Below are 25,971 nucleotides of genomic sequence, written 5' to 3'. Positions count from 1 at the left end.
TGAATTTATCAATGATTGTACGATGCTATAAAAGTGATGCCTTCAGGACCCACTAAGGGATTGTATAGGACTATTTACTCCTATACTAAATGTACCTGATTGCTACAGTAATTTTAAAATCCTATATCTGATGACTGGAATAAAAGAAAAAAAAAAACAAAACCTTATATTTCCCTACCACCCAACAGATCCTCTTCTCCCTTCTAATTTGCTTCTAATCTTCTATGGATTAGGAAAACAGATCACTAAATTTGATAGAATTGAATCTAAGAAAAGGATGAACAAGTTTTAAGCAAATACCCGAAGGTCTGTCTTATGAACAAAGTACATTAGTTTTAGTGTATATATTTTGCAATATTCATTTAAGCTACACAAGACTGCAAAGTTATATATGTTGGGAAATTTCCATTTCTACTTGTAAACTGAGCTTCTTAATGCATGCAATTATATGATCTGTTGAAATTTAATTTGTTTATCTGTAATTACATTAATTTGTACTATATAACATTTTATGGTAATTCAAATATCAAAAGCACTAATTATCATGACTCACATTCCCATGTCACTTTAAGATTTACAAAGTGATTTCATCATCCTTTTTTATTCCATTTGAAAAACATCAGAGAATAATTATCTTTGTGTTTTCAGGTTATTGTATTATTTCTCAGCTTTTTCATTTGGAAATATATCATCTTCCTGAATAACTTCCAGATCTATAGTTATTTCAGGAGTTAAGAAAAAAAAGGTTAGTTTCATTATATTTCATGAAGGCAACACTTATATATGGTATTATGATAATACGATATGTTGAGCACTTAACAGAGACTCTTGAGAATTTCAAATTTGTTCAGGGGAGGAGGAGATGTTGGGAATACACACTAAAAAAAAACTGCCAAAAAGATTTACGAGTTAGCTAGACTAAAGTAATGTTTCACTGTGGGAAAGTTATCTTACCTATTTTCTCATACTGCACATAAACCTTTATTGAGAGTTATAAGAAAGGAAAAAAAAACCCAAATATTTAAAAATATATGTGAGACAAGGTGATATAATCAAATGTTAAACTCAGGAATAATGAAGAACTGTAAACAAATTTTACTTCTTATAATTACCAGTTGTGTGACTTAACAGAAATCAAGTAACTTGTTTTCTCATCTGTAAAATGGGTATAATGTTTGTATCTACTTCACAGTGTTATTATAAAAGTTAAATGTACTTTGAAAACTTTACACCACTATTAATTATACAGTTATTAATATTATTACAGAATGGATAAATCTTCAAATTAAGGTCTAAGAATATGTATAATGACTATGAAAATCACTATCAAAGAAGAGACTTCAGTTAAACTCTTGATTTTAGGTAGAGAAAAAAACCATTGTTCCTCCAAAGTGCACAAGGTTTGAGCCTTCTAACGATTTTTTTTCTCATATAGAAATAGAACCAGAAGGAACTGTAGAGATAAACTAGTCTAATTTCATTTTACAGGGGAAGCAAAAGAAGCTTTAACAGTAAAATGGCTACCAAGAAACAGCTTTGGAATTAGATTTTTCTATTGATTTCCTTCCACTCCAGTAGTTAATACTATTCTATTAATCTTTCTAGATGAACTTAAAAAACTAAGCATACATTTGGCATTACTCAAAAAGGAATACTTATTCCCACAATTGTGGGTGGGTATGTATGTATGTATGTATGGGAATAACTTTCTCCTGACTTTTAAAAAGTTGTCTCAAAATTCTCAAGATAAATACCTGTAGTTGTCTTTTAGTGTCTAAAATGATTTTATTACAAATACAGTTAAAATAATTACTGTCATTTATAAAGGCTGACATCATGGGTAGTCAAAGAATATGTTTAATAAAAAATAATTAAACTTCCATTTGCTCTATAGAACATCATAGAAAGTAATTCAATAAATTACAAATGACTTTTTAAGACATTTTTTCAACTACAGAAAGCAAATTCAGACTACACAGAACACAACTGGCAAATATTCGAAATGTCCAAAAAAAAAACTGGACTAAGACTTAGATCATGAAGCCTGAAACAAGGGATATAAATACAAGGCAATAACAGCTATAATTCTTTTTAGTAACTACCAACACACACTTGGATATCCTTTCAACTGGAAACTTCAGTATTAGTGTAATTCTGTTGCATTTTCCTTAACCCTTAACTTTATACAACCTTATTTGCATGTTGTTTGGCTGATAGCTAGACAACTTTTTCCCAATTGATACCAATTTAATATGCCTTGAAACCCAATAGAATACGTTCAAAGTCAGTATTAGCCTTAATGCTTTGAAATCTGTAATTGCCTTATTACATAGAAAGAGAATCACTAGGATGTTAACCAAACTCACTTGACCATAATTAGGAAAATACTTTATCATCTCATAAATTTGATATAAATTAGGTTTTAGTGACAAGATTTAGGGCTTTTTTTTTTGGGGGGGGGCTTGGCTAGAGAAGAAAAGGAAAGGGAATAAAGGGAACATTAAGGGAAGAGGAAGATCTGATGGTACTGAAATACTCCATCGGCAAAATAAGTTTTAATAATAACTTTTTGAAAACTTTGGCTATTTCATAGGTGTATTCTCGTTAAACAAAAGTGCAATACTGCAAAGGGAAAATATTAAATATGTAATATATCCTTTTCATGATGATGAACTGCTACCCACTTCTCTTGGATGGGTATGATAGTCACTATTGCTAAGACATTGCATAAAGGGCCATCAAATCAAAATAAAATAGTGGGAAAATCAATACAATCCCAATAGAACTTATATAATTTTGTAATTACATGTAATACTGCTTCTATAATAATGGGGATAATTATTTTACATATAAAGTTATAATTTCTTGGTAAAGGTCTTAGTAAAACCCAATATAAAAGTTTACTTTGTGACAAAACAACAGAACTCTTATCAAAATATAAAAGGGTTCATTTAATGTGAGAAGTGTTTGGGAGTGATTTTGTTACTCCCAAATTTTAATCCTTTGCAAATGTTATCATTGACTTACACTAGTACCTATGTGTGTGTGTGTGTTTTTATTTTTAAACATTTACTCTTGTTGGGCCTCAAATGAGATTCTAAACTCAATTTTAAATTCAAATGGATTTGAGTATGAACATGGACCTCTACCATGTCAAGAATAGCAGCTTAAGCAGAAAGAGTGTCATATCACATGAAACATTGGACAGATTTTTTTTTTTTTTTTTAAAGAGAAAAGGGTTTTAAGGACTGTTAAAAAAAAGAAACCTTGGGTTTCTTTTGGGGTGTGTGTGTGTGTGTGTGTGTGTGTGTGTGTGTTTTCCAGGTATTACTTGTATTTTCTTTTTGTTACTATTCAAAGTGCATTTTCAAACAGGGCAACTCAGCATATTTTATATGAACTGATAACCCAACACTGATTCTGGGCAATGCTTAGTCTGATTAAACTTAGAAACTCAAAATAAATTTAGGCTATCTGCATTTTTTTTTTTTTTTTTTTTTACCAATATTATCTGGTAATTTGTTAAGCATTTAATGACATAAAACACAAATAGAAATCTACACAAACAGAGCAAACAAACAATTTCTTTTACATGAAGTATGCAGTGTTGAAAGTTCTTGTCAGTGGCACTTCATGAATTTGCTTTTTCTGACCCCTTAGAGAGACACTACTGAACCTCAACATGATTATTTCTGAAGGAGGCCCAAAGTCCACAATGTTCAAACTAAGTAGGTCTATAGGGTGTCTATATGAACATAGAATTATTTTTATGCTGACTTGCCTTCACTGGGATCAGAGTTTTGATTAAGCAAAACAAGTCACTTCTTTTGCCAGATTTACATGATACACAGGATGTGTGTTTTTTTCCTCTTTTTTTTTTTTTTTTTTTTTTAAAAAAACCCTGAAAACAAGTACAGAATTAGAAATGAATGTAAACTTCCTAAACTAACTCAGCTGAGGTAACAGGTAGCCAGCATAACTGGCTGATTGGGAATTTTATCTCTTCTTTTAAACACACTTGTACCTGAATTGGAAACATCAGCAGTGCATCACAACACTAGAGCATTTTCATGTAATTAAAGCAATGGATGATGATGTAGATTCTACAGCTTTCATGACATTCATTAGCTGCCCAAATTATTGCTGAGTTTTTGATCTGTAAATTATAGGTGTCAAGGAGGCTGTAAAACTATATTCAAATTAAATCAATAATGTGCATAAAGTATTCTGTGTTCATTGCAAATATATTAAATATACAGCTCTCATTGAGCATAATTTCCATAAAATTAACCCCCCAACAAAATTATAATGCCTTCTGTTGTAATATTACACCATTGTGTATTTGATAGTACATACAAGTTCAGAAACTTATGAATTTCAAGAAATATTACATGCAAAATGTCTCTGAAAGCAGTTTGCACTTCTAAACAAATACTGAAATGTTCGGTCAGTAAGTTATCAATGCACTCAACACTGGGATATTTACAATGAATAGTTAAAGAATAAATTCAAAATCAGTTCATAATTTAAGTGCAGAGTCTGGGGTCAGTCTTCATTACTAGAATCTGACTCCTCAGATGATGATGATGTACTCTCAGATCCAGATGAAGCATCTGCTTTTTCTGAACCCTCATCTGTGCTGTTTTCATTGAGAGAACTTGGTTCAGTTTCCCCTTTTTCTTCCTGATCTCTAACCCTGGAATCTTCCTCCTTTTCCTCTACAGGCTTGGTTGAGTCTAGGTCATTGTTTTTGTTGTTCTGTACATCAAAAATATTGGACTGGGACAAAGCTGGGATATGAAGATTAAGGCCTGGAGTGAGAAGCATCCCTGGATATAGTATATTGGACAATAGTAATGGGTTAAGAGCTAAGGGGTTGGTAGCTGCAGCAGTATTTAATGCAGCAGAAGAGGATGTTGAAGGAGAACTCGAAACAGAGTTTTCCCCAACATTGTCAGAGTTTTGGCTTTCTGTCCTTTCTTTTCTTTCATCTGGCTCCTTGGAGTCATTGCCCTTTTTCTCTTCTGCCACAGATTCTGTAGGTTTTGTTAGGAATCCTCCCATGCCTAGTAAATTTGGTAATCCTGTCATCCCTGACAAAAGCATTGGGAACATAGCAGCCATGTTTTTATTCACTTCTCCACCAGAGAGGCTGGCAGGCATCCCCATCAATCCTGCAGTTACTTGTAGAGACTGAAGGTTTTGCAGGTTTTGTTGTAAGGCCTGAAGAGTTGTCAGATCCACACCTGGGAGCAATCCATTGGCTAGCAAAGGATTGCCAGACACATTTGCTGCTGTTGCAGCAGCTGCTGCTGCTGTTGCCTTGGCAATCTCACTTTTAGGCCGTCTTCCACGTCTACTTACTTCTTCTCGTACAACAGGTCCAGTAAGAATACGGTCATGCATGCTTTCAGGAAGAAATCCCTAAAACAAATAAATTCTTATTCAGTATTAATACATCCATGTAATCACATTCTGACAATGAAAGTAACAGCTATTTTGCTTACCAAACTAAATATCAAGAAGTAAAGTTTAAGCATCCATAGGAACATTTTTCACTGAAATAAATATACTAAGTTGTATAACTAGACTAAAACCTTCTCCATGAGGAAATCTTAGCATTTCTAGGATTAAAGAGAATCTGGAGAGGCCTTAGGCCTACAGATCCCAGCTTCTTAAAATGTGGGTTGTGACTCCACATGGGGTCTCATAACTGAATGTGGTTTGTTATTTGTGATTTATTATCAGTAAGTAAATGTTTGATTTTACCCATTTTATATAACCGCTATACCAGGGTCATGTAAAAATTTCTTGGGTAAAAAGGGTTCATAAGTAGAAAAAATTAAAGGTGGCCCTTCCTTCAAACTAAGTAGATAAAATTTCTATATCACTATGGCCTCAGAGAAGATTAATGCAATATGCTCCTGTTTTTATTTTTGAAAGGAAAGACATAGTTGAAATGATACTTAAAATGCTTAAAATGTATCAGAAATTTTGGGATTGAAGAATGAGAGTTGATGCATTTGAATGCATGTACATGCATGTGTGTAGGGGAACAAGCTGAATATGGTACTTTTTATGATTTTTTTATTATGGCTTTTTATTTACAAGATATATGCATGGGTAATTTTTCAGCATTGGCCCTTGCAAAACCCTCTTTTTCAGCTTTTCGCCTCCTTCCTTCCACCCCCTCCTCTAGATGGCAGGCAGACCCATATATGTTAGATATGTTAAAGTATATGTTAAATACAATATGTGTATATATATATCCATACAGTTATTTTGCTGCACAAGAAAAATCAGACTTAGACATAAGGTAAAAATAACCTGAGAAGGAAATCAAAAATGCAAGCGGACAAAACAGAAGGAGTGAAAATGCTATGTTGTGGTTCATCTGAATATGTTACTTAAAAAAGAAGTGAAATTAGGTAAAATACATTTGCTTTAGGAATCAGTAATAGTAGCTAAAAGTCTGGGGTAGATAAAAAGATACAAAAGATAAAAAGATACTTTGATAAAAAGAACAAAAATCCCCTTGGAACTTTTCCACTATAGTTCATAGAAAAGATACCTCCTCAATTCCTTCTGCTTGTAGTTTTGGTAATTAAAGATAAAATTACATGAAGTTTAAGCTTAAATCAATGTTTAACACTCACAGACTGTTTAACAACATCTCCCCATTCAGGAGCGACTCCATATTCAGAATTTTCTTTCAAGAATCTACATAAATCTTTCAAAGGAGGTGCAAATGCTCCTCCTACCTGTAATTGAAAAACAAAATGTTAGATACTTACAATGTTATTAAATATTGAAAAAAAATTCTTCTGTGATTTCTGCATTTCCCTTATTTTTATTAAGTATGCATATAAAATTTTAAAAGCATTCAAACAATGTTAATTAGTGTAAAATTTAGCCCAAAGTATTGAATAAGGGCAGTATTTCTAAGTTACATTTTAAAAACAGATTTAACTTTGGTACAAGAGATTTGGCCTTTTCCAACATGGTATTAATAGAAAGGGCACTGGATTTGGAGTCAGAAGATTTGCTTTAAAATCTCAGCTTTATTAACTACTTAAATATTTTGAGGGAAAATCACTTAAATCAGTTAAAGGAGAAAAAAGGGAAACAGTTGAACTAGAGTAAAGATGTCAAATGCTCAGGCCATGAGCGCCATGTAGTCCAAATGTTTAATAAATAAACAAAAATACAATCTAATATAGATGACATTAATATATGGTTTTTTTTGGCAGACAGGTTTTCTTATATATGATTTAATGGCTCAGTTTCCAGTTGAGTTCAATACTACAGAACTAGATGACCACTAAAGATCCATTTTAGATTCTAAACTTATAATCTTATAATTTACTTCTTTCAAAATTTTCTATTTCAGTATATACTACAGGCCAATATTATATAGACAGGCAAAGTTACCTGTTAATAGTTTTATAATGTGTGATGTTGGTTTTCTTTTATTCCTTTGTCTTTCAGTTCTCTATGAAGTCTCTTGCCATTTAAAAAAATTTTATTTCTCAACTGAAAAGTCAGAAGAGTTAAGTTCTGATTTTGCCATTTATTTATTGACTGGGTGACAACAGGCAAATCATTTAATCTCCAAGATTTACAGTTTCCTCATTTGTAATATGGGGATTAATAATAATACTGGCATGATATATCTTAATGGGATTGTTCCTGTTAAGTCCAATACTTTGGAAATATTAAAATGCTATCCACATGTGTGCTGTGATCATTCCATTTCATTAGGCTAACTATAGGCTCTCAGGTCTCTAGATGTTTATGTGCCTTAGTAGAAAGTACAGGTAATACTTAAAAAAATTATATTTAAAACTAAATACAAAGAAAGCTAAAACAAAAATACAAAAAGACAGAAAAGGAAAATAAAAAAAAACAACAACAAACTATTGTCATGTGCTCAGCAGAATATCAGGGAAGATTCAAAATATGTTACAATAAATTTCCCTTTCAAGAAAACATGCATAATAATAGAGATTATCTTTATGACTGTCCATCTTTTCTTTGCTTCCTTGTATGTTATTCTTTTATCCCTGTCAGTGCTGTGTACTTTTTACTTTATTCCTTTTTTCCTCCTTTCATTCCTTTCCTACCTCCCTCACACAGGTTTTACACACACACACACACACACACACACACACACACAAAATCTACATATATACTTACATATACCTACATGCATACATACACACATGTAAACATGAATCTAAAATACATCTAATATGGCTGACATATACTGTAAATTTCTCTCTTGATTGAATCTTTTGACTTTGATTACCACCCCTACATTTAAAAAATTTCTAATAGATTCCACTTCTGATTTTTGTTGCATTTGCATATCTCTTATTTCCTACCCTTAGTAACTCTTCTACTTTAATTCTACTCCTTAATTTGCCTTACTATTATATAACCCTCTTCCCAACCTTTGATCCCTTCCTTCTCTCCCAAAAACAAAGAATTTGTCCATGTTGAGTCCCTTTAAATTAATCTTTGATGTTGGTTCTTTTATGTTAAATTCCCTATTAAGTTCAGATTTGGTTAAGACAAAGTCCTAAAAATCTGCAATTTCTTCGAATGTCCATTTTTGGCTGCAGGCCTAGTTCTTTTGATTACTGATATATATGTTATTCCAGAACCTGTGGTCTTTTGTTGTAGCTGCTGATAAATCTTGCACAGTTCTAATTGTAGCTCCAGCATATTTAAATTGTTTTGTTTCTTTGTTTCTCTCAAAATTTTATTTGATCTGGGGGTTTTGAAATTTGGCAATACTACTACTATATGTTTTCCACATAGGATCTCTCTGAGGTGGTGATGAGTGAAGTCTTTCTATTTCTACTTTCCTCGTTGTTCTAACATTCTAGGACAATTGTCCTTATTTCTTACCTTATTGTGTCAAAGTTTTTTTTGTTTTGTTTTTTTGGTCATGGCTTTCAGATAGTGCAATTATTATTATTTTTTCTTCCTGACCTGTTCTCCAGATCTATTGTTTTTCTTTTAAGATGTTTCACATTCTGTTCTATTTTTTAATTCTTTATATTTTGTTTTGTTATTTTTTGATCTCTTAAAGCTCCATTAAGTTTTCTCTTGCCAAATGCTAGTGTTCAAAGAATTTTCTTCTTCTTTAAGACTGTATATCATCCCCTTTTCTAGTTGGTCCCCCATAATCTTCTTGTTGCAGTTAATATTTTCTATTAATAATCTGGGCTAAAGCCTATGTCCCAATTATTAATTATTCTGTAATTGACAGATATAGGGAAGTTAGAAAAAAAGACAGGAAAAGATAATAAAGACTGTTTTGGACATATTAAGTTTTTGTGATGCCTACGGGATATCCAAAAAGAAATTTCTAATAGGTAGTTTATGGATTAGGAGTTCAAGAGATGCTCTGGGAGTCATCTGCATACAGGTGATAACTGAATGCATGGAAACTGATGAGGATATCAACAAATTGTACAGAGTGCACAGAAGAAGACCTAGTTCAGAGCTTTAGGGAATACATCCCTACTTAAGTGTTGGGGTCCTGATTATTCTGAAAAGAAGACTGAGAAAGAATATGTAGGAAGATAGGAGATCTGAGAGAAGTTGTACAAAAACCCATAGTATAACCAAGAGGAGGATAAGTGTATACAGGAGAAGGGAGGTATTCAACAGTATCAAATGTTGTGAAGAGGTCAAGAACAATGAGAAGTGGGGGGAAAAGGGCATTGGATTTGGTAACTTAAAAGTAGCTGTTAACCGGGGCAGCTAGGTGGCTCAATGGATAGAGCACCAGCCTTGAATTCAGGAAGACCTGAGTTCAAATCTGGTCTCAGCTGGCAAGTCACTTAATCCCAGCCTCAAAAAAAAAAAAAAAAAAAAAGTAGCTGTTAACTTTGGGGAAAGCATATTTAATTAGAAGATGAAGTCAGAAGTCAGACGACAAAAGGCTGAGAAATGAGAGAAGTAAGTGGAGGCAGTGAGTGTACAGACAACTTTTTCTATACTTTAGATAGAATTATAGTGAAATAGAGAAGAAAGAATGATAACTTAGATGAGATGGTACAACATAAATTAGTATTTTTTTTTAAGGATAAAGGAAACTTAGACTGTTTATATAGGCAGCCTGCAGGGAGCCAATAGATGGGGAAAGCTAAAAAATAAGGGAAGATGATTGATGGAACAATTTAACAGAGGGAATGGCAGGAGAAGGTATCAGAAAATTCGCCTAGTATCACCTCTTACTAGGTAGAGGAGGGAGAGAATGAAAGCATTGTCAAGGAATATTGAGAGAGCTAAGTAAGAGTGAGTAAAGGGAACACTTAATAAATAGCCTTTATTTTCTCATTAAGAGAGAATAAGGTCCTAGGTCAAGACCAAAGGATCAGGGAATATTTTTTTCCTCATTATTAAAGCTTTTTATTTTCAAAACATATTCATGGAAATTTTTCAGCTTTCACCCATGCAAAACTGTGTGTGCCAAATTTTTTCTCTCTCTTTCCTCCACTCCTTTCCCAGAAGGCAACTAATCCTATATATGTTAAAACATGTATTTTCTATACATTTTCTTCTATATGTATTTATTTCCACAATTATCATGCTTCACAAGAAAAATCAGATCAAAAAGGAAAAAAATGGGAAAAAAAACAACAAAAATGAAAATACTGTGTTGTGATCCATACTCAGTTCCATAGTCCTCTCTCTGGATACAAATAGTTCTCTTAATCACAAGACCACTGAAATAGCTCAGGGAATATTTTAGGAAATGTGATGCCAGAAGAAAAGATCCAAAATTATCCCTTGGAGGGAATGAGATAGAGGTATAGGATCATATAAGTATAAGATCAAAGAAATAGAGCTAGAAAGGAATTTGGATGCTATCTAGTCCAGTGATAAAAAGCTCAAATAAAAATGGGGGACACTAATCCATACCTAGGGATTCCTACAGACTGCATATTGACTTAAGTTTAAAAATATAGTATTACTTATATTTTACTGAATATTTATTTTGTTAAAATTTTCCAATTCCACTTTCATCTGTTTTAGGCCACACTTAGGGAGTATAGAGAGCCATGTATGTGATGCCCCTAAATACAGTCCAATCCCACTCCCAATCATTTTACAGGTGAGGAAAGAGATCCAGAAAAATTAAATGACATATCCAAGGTTACACACTAAGTTACAGAGGTTTACTTGAACAAAGGTAGCTTTGTTGGAGTGAAAATTCATTTGAGATAAGATAACATAAGTTTGATCATGGACCCATTCAGCATGGCATGATGATTTTCTTCAACACTATTAAGCATTATGTGGGAGAAGAAGAATAAGATGGATTGTGGAAATAATATGAGTTGCGGGGTTTGAGAATGTATGAGAAGCAACAGAAGAAACCTTTTAGAAAATAAGGAAATAAGTACAAAGTTCATGCAATTGTATATAATTATATCTGAAGTGTTTATTGTCAAATAAAACATAATTAAGCTTGATAATATATTTATTTCCATGAAATTTCCCCATTTAGTTTCAACCAGCTAAAATAAATTTACCCCAAATAGTAATTTTAGTTTTTCAGAATAATCTGAAAATTCAGCCTAAATTAGAAAAACTACCAATCCAGGACTAGATAAAAAAAGCAACTACATAATTTTGGGCTTTTTCAACATATCCATCACTTATGCTGGGTTTGTTTCCCCTCTTTAAAAATACTATGTGTTACATATATTGTATCTAGGTTATATTGTAACACATGTAAAATGTATGGGATTACCTGTCATCGCGGGGAGGGAGTGGAGGGAGGGAGGGGATAATTTGGAAAAATGAATACAAGGGATAATATTATTAAAAAAAATTACTCATGCATATATACTGTGGGGAAAAAAAATTCTAAAAAAAAATACTATGTGTTAGAAGGGATGACTCTCTGGGAGGGGAAGGAGAAGGATACTGTGAATATCAATAATGAAATAAGCAACAGAAGATTTCAATAAAAATTTCTATGCATATACATGAGTGTGTTTATGTTTATAGATGTGTATACAGGCAACTATGATTAAAATGGTGGCTTTGGGTTTCTTGATAAAGATTATGAGGGTCATCTTGTCCAACATCTTCATTTAAAAAAAAATGAAGATGAGGCAAAGACAAGTTTTCTTTCTCTAAGATCTACAAAGTATAAGGTCAGAAATCAACAACAGTCTTGAATTATCCTTCTACAGAAAAGCATTTAACTTAATGGATAAAAAATAGTTTGTCAAACTTGATGGTGGCACCACACAAAAATTAAGGGAATTGTGTAAAATGATAATTTAAATAATAATACTATGCCCCCCCCCTACTTCCTTTAATAAAATGAATTTGAAAACCTTATCTTTGATCTTAACAATTGAGGTACCTATAGGAAGGAGAAACCAAACCATCCAGATTATGTGATTTATGCAGAGTAATAGTTAGAAAGGCCAAATGAGAATTTGTATTTCTTAGCTTTCAAGTTAATTTTCTTTCCTTCTTACTCTTTTCTCCTTATTGTTTGAACATAGGATAGTGTGGGGAGCTAATACTTTAGAAAGGGATGAAAAAATTCCTTCTAATGTTTCCTCTATGAAAGAAAGGAGATTATAGTTCCACATTACAATTTCAGCATGAATAAAGAAATGAACTTAAGCAAACTGGAGATAGTTTAGTTACATCTGGTCAGGAAATAGACTTTCTAAAAATAAATAATGTACTTTTTCTACACTGAAAATTCTACTGAAAAACTTGAGGGACATAAATATTTAAGTAACTTTCCTGATTCCAACAATTTAGCCACTGAAGGAGAACTGAGGCCTAGAGCTATTAAAATAATGGTATCTGTGTATATGTATACACCCACACTGCTTGCCCAACCCCCCCATTTAATCCTTACCATAAAAATCCTGTGAGTAGGTGCTATCATTGTCTTAGTATTTTATAGATAAGAAAATTAAGAGCCAGAGGAATTAAATAATTTGCCAGGAATACAGAGTACTGAGTCTCAGTGGCAGGATTCAAATCCAGGTTTTCCTGTTTTCAAGTACAGTATTCAAGCCACCATGCCATGACACCACTTTCAATTAATGCACATTGAAATTATACATACCTTTCTGGCATTTCTTCTGTTGATCAGTTGAACACGTTCTTCTCCAGTGAGACTATTAATATCTAGTTTGTTGGGGTTTCTGCAACGATGTCTTTTTTGCTTAGGTCTTCCTTCATGAAGCTGCATTCTCTAAAGTACAATGTATTAAAATTCTTTATTGAGAATCAAGGAACAAGGTAATTTGACAATTCAGTTCAGAAGTTAATAACACAACACACTTTTCAAACTTCTTTCTGTGTTCAAATTGTGAGGAAACTTCTTCTATCAATGTAGATCTCTAACTTTTCTGTAGTGAATAATCTTAGAGAATTGCCTGATAGTTGAGAATTTAAGTCACTTACCCAGAGTCAAACAACTAGAGTCAGACTGTGGCTTGGATCCAAGTTTCCCAGGCTAACTCTCTTCAGTTTGCTACAACATACTAACCCCATCTTCACATTTCCTTAATGTGAATTTGGCATGAACAGCCAAGACATAGAAGCAGCAGTTTCAATGAATCTAAAGAACTTCAGCATTAAGGAACATTGCAAGGTGCTCAGTAACGAGAGTGTTTAGGAGTAAAAAATTTAAACAACACAAAACCAGATTGCTATCTTTCCCAAAGAATCAGAATTAAAAAAGGCTTGTTATTGAATCTCAAAGCTGGAAGAAATTATTTCTTTCTGGTCGAAATAACTAATTATTATATTAGAACCAAGGTTTTCCCCCTTTCCCATCCAAAAATCAAACAAGATCTAATCAGACATTAAAATAAATTCTAAGTTTGGGTTAATAGGTGCATTCCTGCTCATTGTGTTTGTTCAGATAGATCTATCAGACAGGTGATATGAAAATGTCTATTTGATCAAGATTTGGGTGATCCAAGTCACACACCCCAAGATTTTCAGTGTAATAATAGGCCAGTTTCTCAGTGTAATATTCATTTTCTTATTTTTAACCAGTCATAGTATGTTACAGATCTTTTGTAATAATGAATTCTTTAAGTTGGAAATACACCATTGATATTATTGAATTATCAATACCTGTCAGTGTCAGGAAAAAAATTCTGGGATTTTGAATATGAGATTATAAGGAGCAATACTAACAAGATTTATTAGTTCTTTGCTACCCAACAAATTTTCCTTCAGGAAATCTCCTATTCAAATAAATTCATTTCAATTCAATAAGATTTTATTAGATTAGCTTTATATCTTTGTTGAATTTTAATAGGAAGGTACTATCTGAGTTCTATTAGAGATAAAGATTATTTTTGGTAATCAAGGGACTCTTTTTGACCTCAGGAAAATTAATCAATTTCTAAATTCTTTCTATGTGTCCCTAAGTATGACAAAAAATGAAACAATTTCTTCCCTAAAAGAGGCTGACAGTCATTCTATAGAGGAAGGCAAAATGTACCCATATACAAAATAAATTAAAGGCAAATTTTTTGAAGGGGAAAGGCACTTGAAAAGCTTCATATTTTGTTGGAATGTCTAAGTGTGGGTAAGAATTATGGACTATGGGAAAGAAATTCAAGAGCAGACCATAGGATGGGTGACTAGTCTGAGAGAACAAAGGGACTGGAGATCCTAATGAGGATAAAGGATAGGTCTTTAAGAAGTAAGGCAAATGAAATGATAGACATTTATGGTCTAATAAAGGAATTTTTGAACAGTGAACTGGAATACTTGTGGGTGATGGTGAAATTCTAGTAGCAGTGTCATCTGTGGATAGCCAGGTCTCATTTTAAAATTTGCTAACAATTTTCATGTATCTTATTCAAAAAGTGGCAGAAACATAGATATACAATCCAAAACTGAAACTGAGAGCACTCCAAGTAAAATGTACACATTTTGGGTATGTCTAATTTCCTCCATGTCAAATTTGACTCCAAGGAAAGATAATACATTTCTTGAGGAATTAATGCTATTATAAAAACTTTCTTTATATGCATAGATATCAAATGATTTTTTTAGTTGTAATACTTACTTTTAAACTACAATTATAACCCCCAAATCAGTATCACTGATTTTTAATAGAAAAATATGTATTTCTGATGCTGTTTATTTTTAAATCTTTATGATTCTGAAAAGACAACAATGCAGCTTCATCCTTTGTTTAATTACTAAGAGTAGGATTAAGGACACAATGAATGAGACATTCATAATGAACCTAGTTAGCTATGTTTTTGAGTAATAAAAACAATAGAAATATATTTAAATAGATCCATTTTTAAAATTACTTACAGGAATAAAGGCTCCTAAATCTTCCACATAACCTGGGTGCTCTGTAAGCCATTTTTCTAAATCCTTTCGTTTTGGTGCATCATCACCTGCAAGTCTTGTTCCATCTTTCAGATTAATAACTGGAACTGGATTTTCTATATCAAGTATCCCTTGAGATTGAGTATAAGACAGTGCTGGATTTATCCCTGGAGTAATTTGTGAGGTGGTAATGCCTACTGTAACCTTTAGAAAAAGATTAGATAAAGACTGCATGTCAAATTCATTAACAGCTTTTATGCTGATACTAGGAAATATTTTGAAAATGGTAAATAAGGAATATCAATTTTTTTTTCAATTTTGCTTTCAAATTTTTTCAAATTTCAAATTTGCTACGTATTGTGGTTTGGTGGGTCACAAAATCTAAAAAGTATACATACATACATGCATGCATATGAACACATGTATATTTTCTTATTTTAATACACTTTATTTTCCCCCCAGTTACATGTGTAACCAAATTTTTTTTTTTTTTTAACAGCCGGGTTTTCTTTTTAAAGTTTTGAATTCCAAATTTTATCCCTTCCTTATCCCTACCCCCCCCCCAACCTGAAAGGGTTATACATGTACAGACACACATATCTAAAAAGTATACTATAATATTATTAATTCACAGATCTTTATTTTATAAAGTATTCATAAAACAGCAAATGTACTTTTGCAATGATAAAGTTAGTTTGTGATTAGACTTCCTAAGTCAAGAATTAGAGTAAAATAATTCTAATTTGGCTGTTACTTACATGATTAGGAGGTTTATTTCTATTTAATAGGAGAATGTCAACATCTTCCACATTCTTTCTTCTTCCTCTTCTTTTTTTGACTATAGGCTGGTTATCTAATATGACTCCATTGGCACCAATTGCTGGCTGACTAGAAGTTTCTGAGGAAATTAAGAATTCAAAATACAATAAGTAATTTGGGACTCATTTTACAATTTAAAAGTGAAATATCCTTAAAAATTGATTCTCATTTTGCATATCTTAAAATCAGCAATACTTAGACTATAAGCTTTCTTAATAACAGTAACATTTATACAGTACTTTAAGATTTGCAAAGCACTTTACAAATATTATCTAATTTTATCATCACAAAAACTTTTGAGGTAGAACCTGTTATTATCCCCATTTTGCAGACGAGGAAACTGGGAAAGATCAAATGATTTGCCCGGGGTCACACAGCTATTAAGTATCTGAGGCTAGATTTGAACTTTTTCTGATTAGGTCCAATTTATCTCTTGAACCACTTAGATAGCAAATCCTTTTACCCCAGCCAAAGTTCTTAGCAAATAGCATTTTCATTTATTCTTTCAAAAAAAAAAAAAAAAAAAAATTACCAGTCACCTATTATCTAACATGCACTGTTCTAGATGTTGTGAAAAGTACAAAAGTGAATAAATTTTTTGCACTAAAGTTTATAACTGAGTACTTTCATAATAAAAATAACCCACATTTATATAGTACTTTACAATCTATTATACTTTTTCATTTTCTCACCAGCTCCATTGCTTTTGATCTTCTTTGGACCTCTCCATCACGTTTTCCTTCCTCAGGAAAACACATCATTGGGAAATATAGTTATGCTATATGACAGAATCTATCTGGCCCTCTTATTTTCTCAGTACTCGCTGTCTTCTGACTAGACTCTGACAGGACCATGGAATCCAAGAAATTTATATAAAGAGGTGGCTTAATCCAGCTGCACTGATTTTGTATTTCCATGGATGTCTCCATTATTCCCACTTCCCCTGCTGTGTTCTAAGACCTGAATTTACTCACTGATCCTACTGATTGTCTAGGGGTATTCTTGATTCATTAGCCACATGTTTCTCAAATCTAGTGGTACCTCAGAGTTTATTAATGAATTTCTTTGCTGTAAAGACAGACTTGAAGTGATCACAGCTGCATTTTCAACTGACAATCATTTAGCATCCTACCTAACATTTTCCAGTGACTCAGGTGTTGTTCTTGGGCTGTCTGTAAAGTCTAGGAACCTCTATCACAGTTTCACAAATCTAATCTAAGAATATTAAGATTGAATAAAAAACATTTTGAGTACATGAAAATACATAAGGCTGAATAACAACATTAAGTTCTGCTGAATTATTCATAGGAGTGAATTTTACTACAAAAAAGTATTACCATTGGTTTAAAAACATACTCATTATGCTAAGAATATTGAAATATCTGGATAGTCTTCCTAAAAAATTTTTGATGATATCATATTAGAAAATTTCTAATGGTTCTTCACTGCCTAAAGATAAAATTCAAGACTGGACTTTAAGGCTGTCCAAAATCTAGCTTTATTGTATTTATTACAATAACAACTAGAATTTATGTGCTAATAGCATACTATGTACAAGGCATTGTACTAAGTGCTTTACAAATATTATCTCATTTTATCCTTACAACAACTCTGTGAATTATATGTTATATTATCCCCATTTTCAATTGAGGAAACAGAGGGAGACAAAGGGTAAGTGACATCACACAGTAAGGGTCCAAGGCTGGATTTGAACTCAGGTCTTCTTGATTTCAGACTCACTGTTCTATCCAATGAATAACTTAGATGTGTTAGGTAACAGTGGACCTTTCAAGCAATTCTGATGAAAAAACTAAGTAAGAACTATGAAATACAAATACAAGAGACTAGAGTGGGCAATTTTTTTTTTTTTTGAGCAATTGGAGGAGTTAAGATCATGATGTCATGCTAACATTCTAATAATGGGGGAAGAAAACACATGTTCCTTCAGAACTTTAATGTATAAGGTATTAAAAGAGTTAAATAAGAAATAAAAGAGGTCCTGAATGCTGAATAGGTTTGTTTGAGAATCTGGGGAGAAAAAGAAAGGTGGGTAAAAGAAGGAATTCACTAGCGTAATAAGGAAGAAAGGGGAACTTGCTATTTCTTGTAACTATGATACAAGGAAAAAAAGAATATACAAGAATATACAAATATGAAGTAAGAAGAAAACATTAGCTGGATCTCATTCACATGAAGCAAAGGAGGATTTAACATATAATTTGATGTAGAAATACATCTATCTAGCTCAATAGGAAAAAGATTACAAATAAAGAAGAGGCATTAGTAGGGATTAGCAGGGAGGCAATAGCTTCAAGAAAACAAACTTCTTGATCCTGAAGTAAGGATTAAAAGGGGGTAGGGAAAAGAAAAGCAAAGAACTTTATTTAATCAAAGGAGGGCCTTAGATTACCTCTTACAGTTTAACCTTATCTTGTAAAGCTTTTACCTTTATAGATGTTCATGCAAAGGCTAGATGATAATTTATCAAAGATCTGACAGAAGGAATCCCTGTCTTGAGTGGAATTTTAGGTTTCTCTCCTAGGATTCTAACTCAGAAGTTTTAAACTGGCTTCCAAGTATCCCCAAAGAGTTCCTTATACTTGGATAGAAAAATTATTTTCACTCACCTATCACTGAAATTTAGTATTTCCTTCAACTGTGAATTTTTGAAAAAGATTCTGAGAATAGTTCTACAGACATCATTAAGAGAGATCCACAATAACAAAGTTAAGAACCTCTGTTCTAATGAACATGATTCTGTCAACTAGAAAATTTTAATGCAAAATACTTTATATATTAATGTTCTTTTTGAGGGTTAATGTATGGTCTTAAGCGAATTTTTCTCAAATATATTTAATAACTCTCAGATGAAATTATTTCCTAGGCTAGGAAACTGCATACAATTTGATTTGAATAATAAATCCAAAAATATCAACACTAGAAGGAGAATTTAGAGATTACATTTACTAGCTATGTGTTCCAGAACAAGTCATATAGCCATTTTGCTCTTCAATTTCTTTGTGGGAGAGGTTTAACTTTGGAAGGACAGCATTAAAAAGAAAATACCTTAAAGCATCAAGCATCATCAATTAATGCAGTGAATATTTTTAGTTAGTAAGGGAAAGGAAGAAAATAAATAAGATTAAATTTTTGTTTCAAAATAAAATTGTAATAAATAAGCTTAGTTAGTTTCCCTTCCACAAGTCTCTCTGGACTCGAGTCCAACTTTCCATTCAGTTCTCAAACCGATCTTCCTAAAGTCTAATTATGTCACCTCCTGACTCAATAAACCCCATTAGCTCCTTATTTCCTTTTAGAATTAAAAAAAAAAATAGTTTGACATTCAAAGTCCTTCATGTCCTGCCTCTCCCTACTCCCTAATTTTTTTCAGTTCCTTCCTATGATACTGTCTCCCTAGCTATTCCTTAAACAAGAAATTCTCATCTCCTGACTCTAGATATTTTCACTGGCTGTAATTTCCCCTACTCCCCAGAACCTTCATCTCTGCTTCCTGACTTCTCTTAAGACCCAGATAAAATCCCATCTTTTACAGAAAGCTTTCCCTGATCACCCTTAATACTAGTGCCTTCCCTCTGTTGATTATTTCCATTTAGTCCTGTATATAGCTTGTATGTACATGGCTATTTGCATGTTGTTTTCCTCTTTAGAATGTGAACTTTCTGAGAGCAGAGACTGTCTTTTACCTTTTTTTGTATCTCTAACACTTAATACAGTGCTTGGCATATAGTAAGTGAAATGTTTACTGGAACCGGGTAGATCTGTACTTGAATGTCTGACAACCTATTAGCTTCACGATCCTGGGTAAGTCAATTGATTTCTGTGTGCCTCAAGCAATTCCTAGGTTTAATCTATCAAAATCACAGATGTGCTGCAATACCCGTGGATGGAAATAGTTCCCACAAAGGGAGCTACCCAATTCTAATAAAAGCATAGATTCTCCCTCTCCCCCTCTCTTTTTTTCCTGTGTATTTTTTTTTAAATTAAGGCTTTTTATTTTCAAAACATATATATGGATAATTCTTCAACACTAACTCTTGCAAAACCTTGTGTTCTAATTTTACTCCTCTTCTCCCACCCTCTTCTCTAGATGGCATGGTAGAAACATGTTAAATCTAATATAAGCACAGATTCTTTATATTTTTACTTGTCTACCTCATAGTATTTTGTGAGGAAAGCATACTGTCAACCTTAAAGTATTATGGAATTATGAATTATAATTCAATTTGAACTCCTCTTTAATAAATGAGTAATGTGAAGCCCAGAGAAGCAAAATAAGTTGTCACACAACCACTTAGTAAAAGAACTGGAACTACCTCCGAGGCTTGTTCTGTCCAAGTCTGAGTCCAAGTCCAAGTTAATAATACTGTTATTATTTTTATTAATATTTAAAAGAAATAAACAAAGTAAAAGGACTGATAAATTTTTCATAAATTGTATCATAAGTAGAATTCTGAAATAAAGAGGAAGTTTTATTATTATGAGGTCATTAATATATGATTTGCTTACCTGATACTGGCATGGACTTTGGAAAATTGACTAGGCTGGTCTCTGAAGCATTCTGAAGTTCCCGAAGCCGTGCCAGGTACTGCTGCTGTCCAAGTGAACCATCTTCACTTTCAAATGGCCTTTTCTGAGAAAGTCCTTGCTTTTGAAAAGTCAACTTCAAACCTCCTTCCTGTTAAATAAATGTGAGCATTAAGATAAAAATTTACCCAACCCCCCCCTCCAAAACCCAAAAACATGTCCTTCAAGATAAGGATTTTAAAGAGAAATTCTATTACAGAAGATCTGAGGAATATTGGGAAAAAAAAAATCACAAAAATTAATTATGAAATTATATTTTTCCTAATTTAAGCCAAGTTTAGGATTTTCTGAATAAATTTGTTATAGATATATTAAATTATCCAGTTTAAATGAAATATCCAAGTTATCACATATAGTTTTCCAACCAAAAATCATCTCTCAAGTGATTGCCATACAACTGTATCTTCTATTCATTAACATAGGCTATTTTTAGAGGATTTTATCACTTTGTGTAATTGGATAATGAGTTTAGTCACAGATAGTTTAAAAAATATATAAAAATTTAGTCTTATTTGTAGCAGCAGTCAAATGTATTAAAAAGTATTGTTCTTTGCAAAAATATATCAAAGATATGTACTTTTATCAGGAAAGGAATTTTTCCCATTGAAACAGCTCAAAATCTGAGCGTCACAGGCAGTTGTGTGAGCTTCAGAGAAGTGAAATGACTTTGTAGGTCACTTTACTACTAAGAGGCCAGAATGAGGATTTAACCCAGGTTTTTTTGGGACTTCAAGTTCAGTACTCCATCCATTATACCACACTGTGTATCCCTGTGTCAAAAATGGACCAGACGCTTAGAAACTGCATCACACTAATTTAAGGAAAAAACTTGATCAGTGGGATAATCCTTTTAGTAGAATACAAAAGTTTTAACATTTTGAATGTGTAAAAGAAACCCAATCCAAATACCGAAAACTAGTGTGCAAAGAAGTAAGAGTGAGAGCAGGCAGCCACTTGCAGGAAAAAAACATGCTGCACACGGCAATCGCAATCAGGTCCTAGGGCAATAAAAATAAACATACGTCATTGATTTTCACTGTAAACTCCTTTTCTCGTACATGCTTCTTCACCTTTGACATCTGTGTGGACTGGTCATGCTCTTCTCTCGCCCCCGCACTTGGGGGAGTCGGCACACGGGGCTCGCCAGCATCTGCAGCAGCACCAGGGCTGTCCAGAAGCTTGGTCGTGTAGAAAGATGCCACTGCATTGCCCTCGTAACCTCTCCGGACTGATGGCCATTTTCCTTTCAGTACTGTTTGACAAATGCTGTCTAACCGATTGATCATTACCCGATCCTGTGTCACATGAGCAATTTAAGGATCAGAATAGACCTTTGGTGATAAACTTTCAAAGACACATTACTGGATTTAATTCAGCAAAAGTGTAAACACATTACAAATGTGTGAAGAAACATTCAGAACTTCAAAATGCATTTTATAGAGACATAAAATATCAAGTGAACAAATGGGGCTGACTTGATTATTTGAAGCTGGAACCAGAAAAAAAATTAAAATGAGTTAAACCTCCAACTTGGGAGAGAAAAATTCAACAAGACTAAAATAGTTGACCTAACATTAACACAAGAGGAAAAATAAAATGTAATATCTTAAAAATAGTTTTCAAGGAAGATTTTTCTTCAAAAATTTCCTTCAATTTGTATTTTTTAATTGCTGTCCAACAAAGGGAATGTTGCAAAAATATGTCTAGTTAATGGATAAATCATCTTGAGTTCCTATGTCCTTTTTAAACTTAATTGCATTATTACTGATTTTTACTATAAGACTCTGTGCTGCACAATTATGTTACTGATAGCTGAAATTAAGTCCTTCAGTTATAAAAACCTAAAATGGGAATAAAAAATTAATCAGTGTGCTATAGAAAACTATGCAATGTAAGGATCCAATTTTTCTGATTAAAAAATTACCATATTTTAAAATTAGAAAATCAGAAAAGATCATAGGAATCTCTATCACATAAGAAACTTTGGAACATTTTCTGTTAAAAAATATCTTTTAACTTTTATATATAAATATGGATAGTCTCTGTATGGTATAATTCACTTACATAGTCACTTTCTGTCAAATCTCTAACGTCAACCAATTACTAAAGAGAACAAGTAAATTGTCTAATAACAGCTAGATATAGCAGGTAGATATAGCATGTTTTCTCCTAAACACAAGTCTTGTGAATTACATCTGTTTCTGGAAAAACATACATATTTTAATTTATATATGTATATACAATCTCAATTTATTGAAGAACCTTTATTTAGGAAGGGGCAGGGGCTTTGTTATCTGTTGGAATTTCCTGCCCTGCCTCTCAATTCCTTCTTAGTTGCCCCTAGTTTAGTTTTCCCTGTCCACAATGCTGCCCATTTACATTCACATTTTTTTTAAAATTTTTTATAGCACAGATCCCTTTGTACATTCTTATCTCTCCTCTTCTCCAAGCCCTATTTACTAAATCTCATCACCCAAGAGTTTCCATGATAAAATTTATAGGACCTATGATAAAATGCTTTAAACTATTGCTGAAGTGTTTCTACTGGGCTTATATCCCAAAGAGATTTTAAAGGTGGGGAAAGGGACCTACAAGTGCAAAAATGTTTGTGGTAGCCCTTTTTGTAGTGGCAAGAAGCTGGAAATTCAGTGGATGCCCATCAGCTAGAGAATGGCTGAATAAGTTATGGAATATTAATATAATGGAATATTATTGCTCTATAAGAAACGATCAACAAGATGATTTCAGAGAGGCTTGGAGAGATCTATATGAACTGATGCTAAGTGAAATGAGCAGAACCAGGAGATCATTGTATATAGCAACAAGATTATATGATGATCAATTCTGATAGATGTGGCTCTTTTCAACAATGAGATGATTCAGACCAGTTCCATTGATCTTGTGATGAAGAGAGCCATCAACACCCAGAGAGAGGACTATGGGAGCTGAGTGTGGATCACAACATAGCATTTTTTTTTGTTGTTGGTTGCATTTTATTTTCTTTCTCATTTTTTTCCCTTTTTAATTTGATTTTTCTTGTGCAGCCAGATAATTGTATAAATATGTATGCATATATTGGATTTAACTTTTTTTTTTTTAAATCATGTTTAACATATATTGGATGACTTGCTCTCTAGGGGAGAAGGTAGGAAAAGGGGAGGAAAAATTGGAGCACAAGGTTTTGCAAGGGTTAATGTTAAAAAATTATCCATTCATATCTTTTGAAAATTAAAAACCTTTAATAAAAAATAAAGTATTGCTGAATCTTTATAGTCATTCATTGATCCAAAGACCCCTCCATTACCTCTTGCTTTTCCTTAGTGAATAAATTAATAAGTTGGGGATATGAAGTAACACTGCATAAAAATTTTTTAATGCAGTGTCTTTAAAAAATGAAAATGGAAGAAGGTAGACCAATCCATAATATATCCAGAAGAAAGAGTGTGAATGAAGAACTGATCCAGATTCCAGAAGTGTCTTTTAGCATTTATGCTTAATGGGTAGCCGCACCATTATGTATCTTTACTTCTAAGTGCTCATACAAGTTGCTCAATGTTATTTGTAAGATGGACCAAACTCCTTTAATTATTAACGTCCTCATTGGCAGTGCTAGAGCCCCTGACTATAAAGCTCCATACAAGTATTGTGGAGCTGGAGAATGAAATCCTTGCTTTCAATTCAAGGACAGAGAAAAATGTATTCTAAAGTTACAAATTTTTATGCAATTTTCCAAAGAAACAGAATCACTAGTATATATGGTAGTTAGGTTCTCAAGTACTATTAATAAGGTACGTTCAGGTTCGTTTTAGATTATATTGGCTTTTGTGAGCTGGTCTGGAGTCTTGTCATGTATAAATAACATTACTTCTATTGGAAAATAAAGTTCTCGTAACTAATTTATGGTGTGAAGAACTTTTGGAATACTACATATTCATAGTTTGGAAACTGCCTATACAAATTATTTGCATGTATAAAATATATTTTTTCAACAATGACTTAGGGTGGTGGTGATTTTGCATGATTTCTATGCTTTTTATTACCCTCAAAATAAAATATCTTCTAAGTTTTCAGGCATTGCATTATTATACAAAACAAAAAAACCTAGTGTTTGAATTTCAAATAAAAACCCAGAAAAATGAAGAATTCTTTTAATAAATTACCTTTGGCCAATAAGAAGCAGCGAGCATGTATCCACCTTGTAAGATGTAAGCAGAATTTGGTGTTCCATTGTTCATCTGAAAACTATCCTGGGTCTCATCTTGTATAGTGCTTAGTGATGCAACACTTTCCTCATCATATGATTTCATGTGAGTGGTGTCTTCTGCTAATAACAACAGTTAGCATTATCTACATGAATGTTTAAGAATACACTGTAGGTGTTTAATAAACGATTGTGGAACTGAATTAGGTACTTTATAATCCAGATTATATTTAAATTCTACTTGACAATGGAATCAAAAAATTATTTGGGAAAAAAAAGCAAAATTCAAAAGGAAAATATAAAGCATGGAGGGAGAAAAATTTAGAATGCAAAGTTTCACAAATATATATGTTGAAAACTATCTTTACGTGTATTTGGGAAAATAAAACAATTTTAAAAAAGAATAACTCTTTTTTGAAATTGGCAATTAAGTTGTTACAGAATATTTTCCACATGCATTACATTGGTTACTGCTATTTCTGAAATGATTATAATAATTAATTAAAGGCATTCTTAGAAAAAGACTATGAAGCAGTAACCAAATTAATAGTACCAAAATGCAGCAGTTTTCGTTTTCTGTTTCGGAGTACTGAGTATATAGTTTTCCTAGTGCTTCCAAATTCCACTGGATAGAGAATGTATTATTACTGTGTAGACTCATTGGCTTTAACAGTTGGAAGGGGCCTTAGGGATCTTTTCTTTCAATTCCATCATTTTACAGTAACAGAGTTCTGGAAAAGTGAAGCATCTTGCCCAAGGTCACAGTATTAGTAAGTATCAGAGCCTGGAGAGGAGCACAAGAGCACATTTCCAAGGCCAATTCTTTTTCAATTATACCATACCAGCTACCTATTATTAAAAGGTTCTAGTTTGCTATTCATTAGTACTTTTCTAATAAAACATTACTACATAAAATTCAACTTGGTGAGCTTTTTAACATAATTGTGGTTTCAATAAACTAACATATTTGTTATTTGTGG

At 32.6% G+C, this 25,971-nt stretch overlaps 1 protein-coding gene across 18 annotated transcripts in view; it reads right to left on the bottom strand.

The window, feature by feature from the left end:
* Positions 1-1,841: 1,841 nt before the first annotated feature.
* The window catches only part of CHD9 (chromodomain helicase DNA binding protein 9), a 241,857-nt gene continuing 217,727 nt past the window's right edge, over positions 1,842-25,971 (bottom strand). For 10 of the 18 annotated variants that reach the window (XM_074293386.1, XM_074293394.1, XM_074293384.1 and 7 more), the window contains 8 exons: positions 24,951-25,114; positions 21,813-22,085; positions 20,713-20,881; positions 16,125-16,264; positions 15,349-15,570; positions 13,124-13,252; positions 6,657-6,761; positions 1,842-5,424 (listed from right to left, as the gene is read on the bottom strand). In XM_074293386.1, coding sequence (XP_074149487.1) covers positions 4,546-5,424; positions 6,657-6,761; positions 13,124-13,252; positions 15,349-15,570; positions 16,125-16,264; positions 20,713-20,881; positions 21,813-22,085; positions 24,951-25,114 — 2,081 coding nt within the window. In that variant the 3' untranslated portion in view covers positions 1,842-4,545. The remainder of the gene's footprint in view (positions 5,425-6,656; positions 6,762-13,123; positions 13,253-15,348; positions 15,571-16,124; positions 16,265-20,712; positions 20,882-21,812; positions 22,086-24,950; positions 25,115-25,971) is intronic. The other 8 variants (XM_074293392.1, XM_074293396.1, XM_074293402.1 and 5 more) reach the window with 4 other exon arrangements.

The sequence above is a fragment of the Sminthopsis crassicaudata genome, chromosome 2, assembly GCF_048593235.1.
Source record: "Sminthopsis crassicaudata isolate SCR6 chromosome 2, ASM4859323v1, whole genome shotgun sequence".
Taxonomy (NCBI): domain Eukaryota; kingdom Metazoa; phylum Chordata; class Mammalia; order Dasyuromorphia; family Dasyuridae; genus Sminthopsis; species Sminthopsis crassicaudata.
Note: the sequence above shows the minus strand (reverse complement) of the source record. Positions and strands in the feature narration are given on the sequence as shown.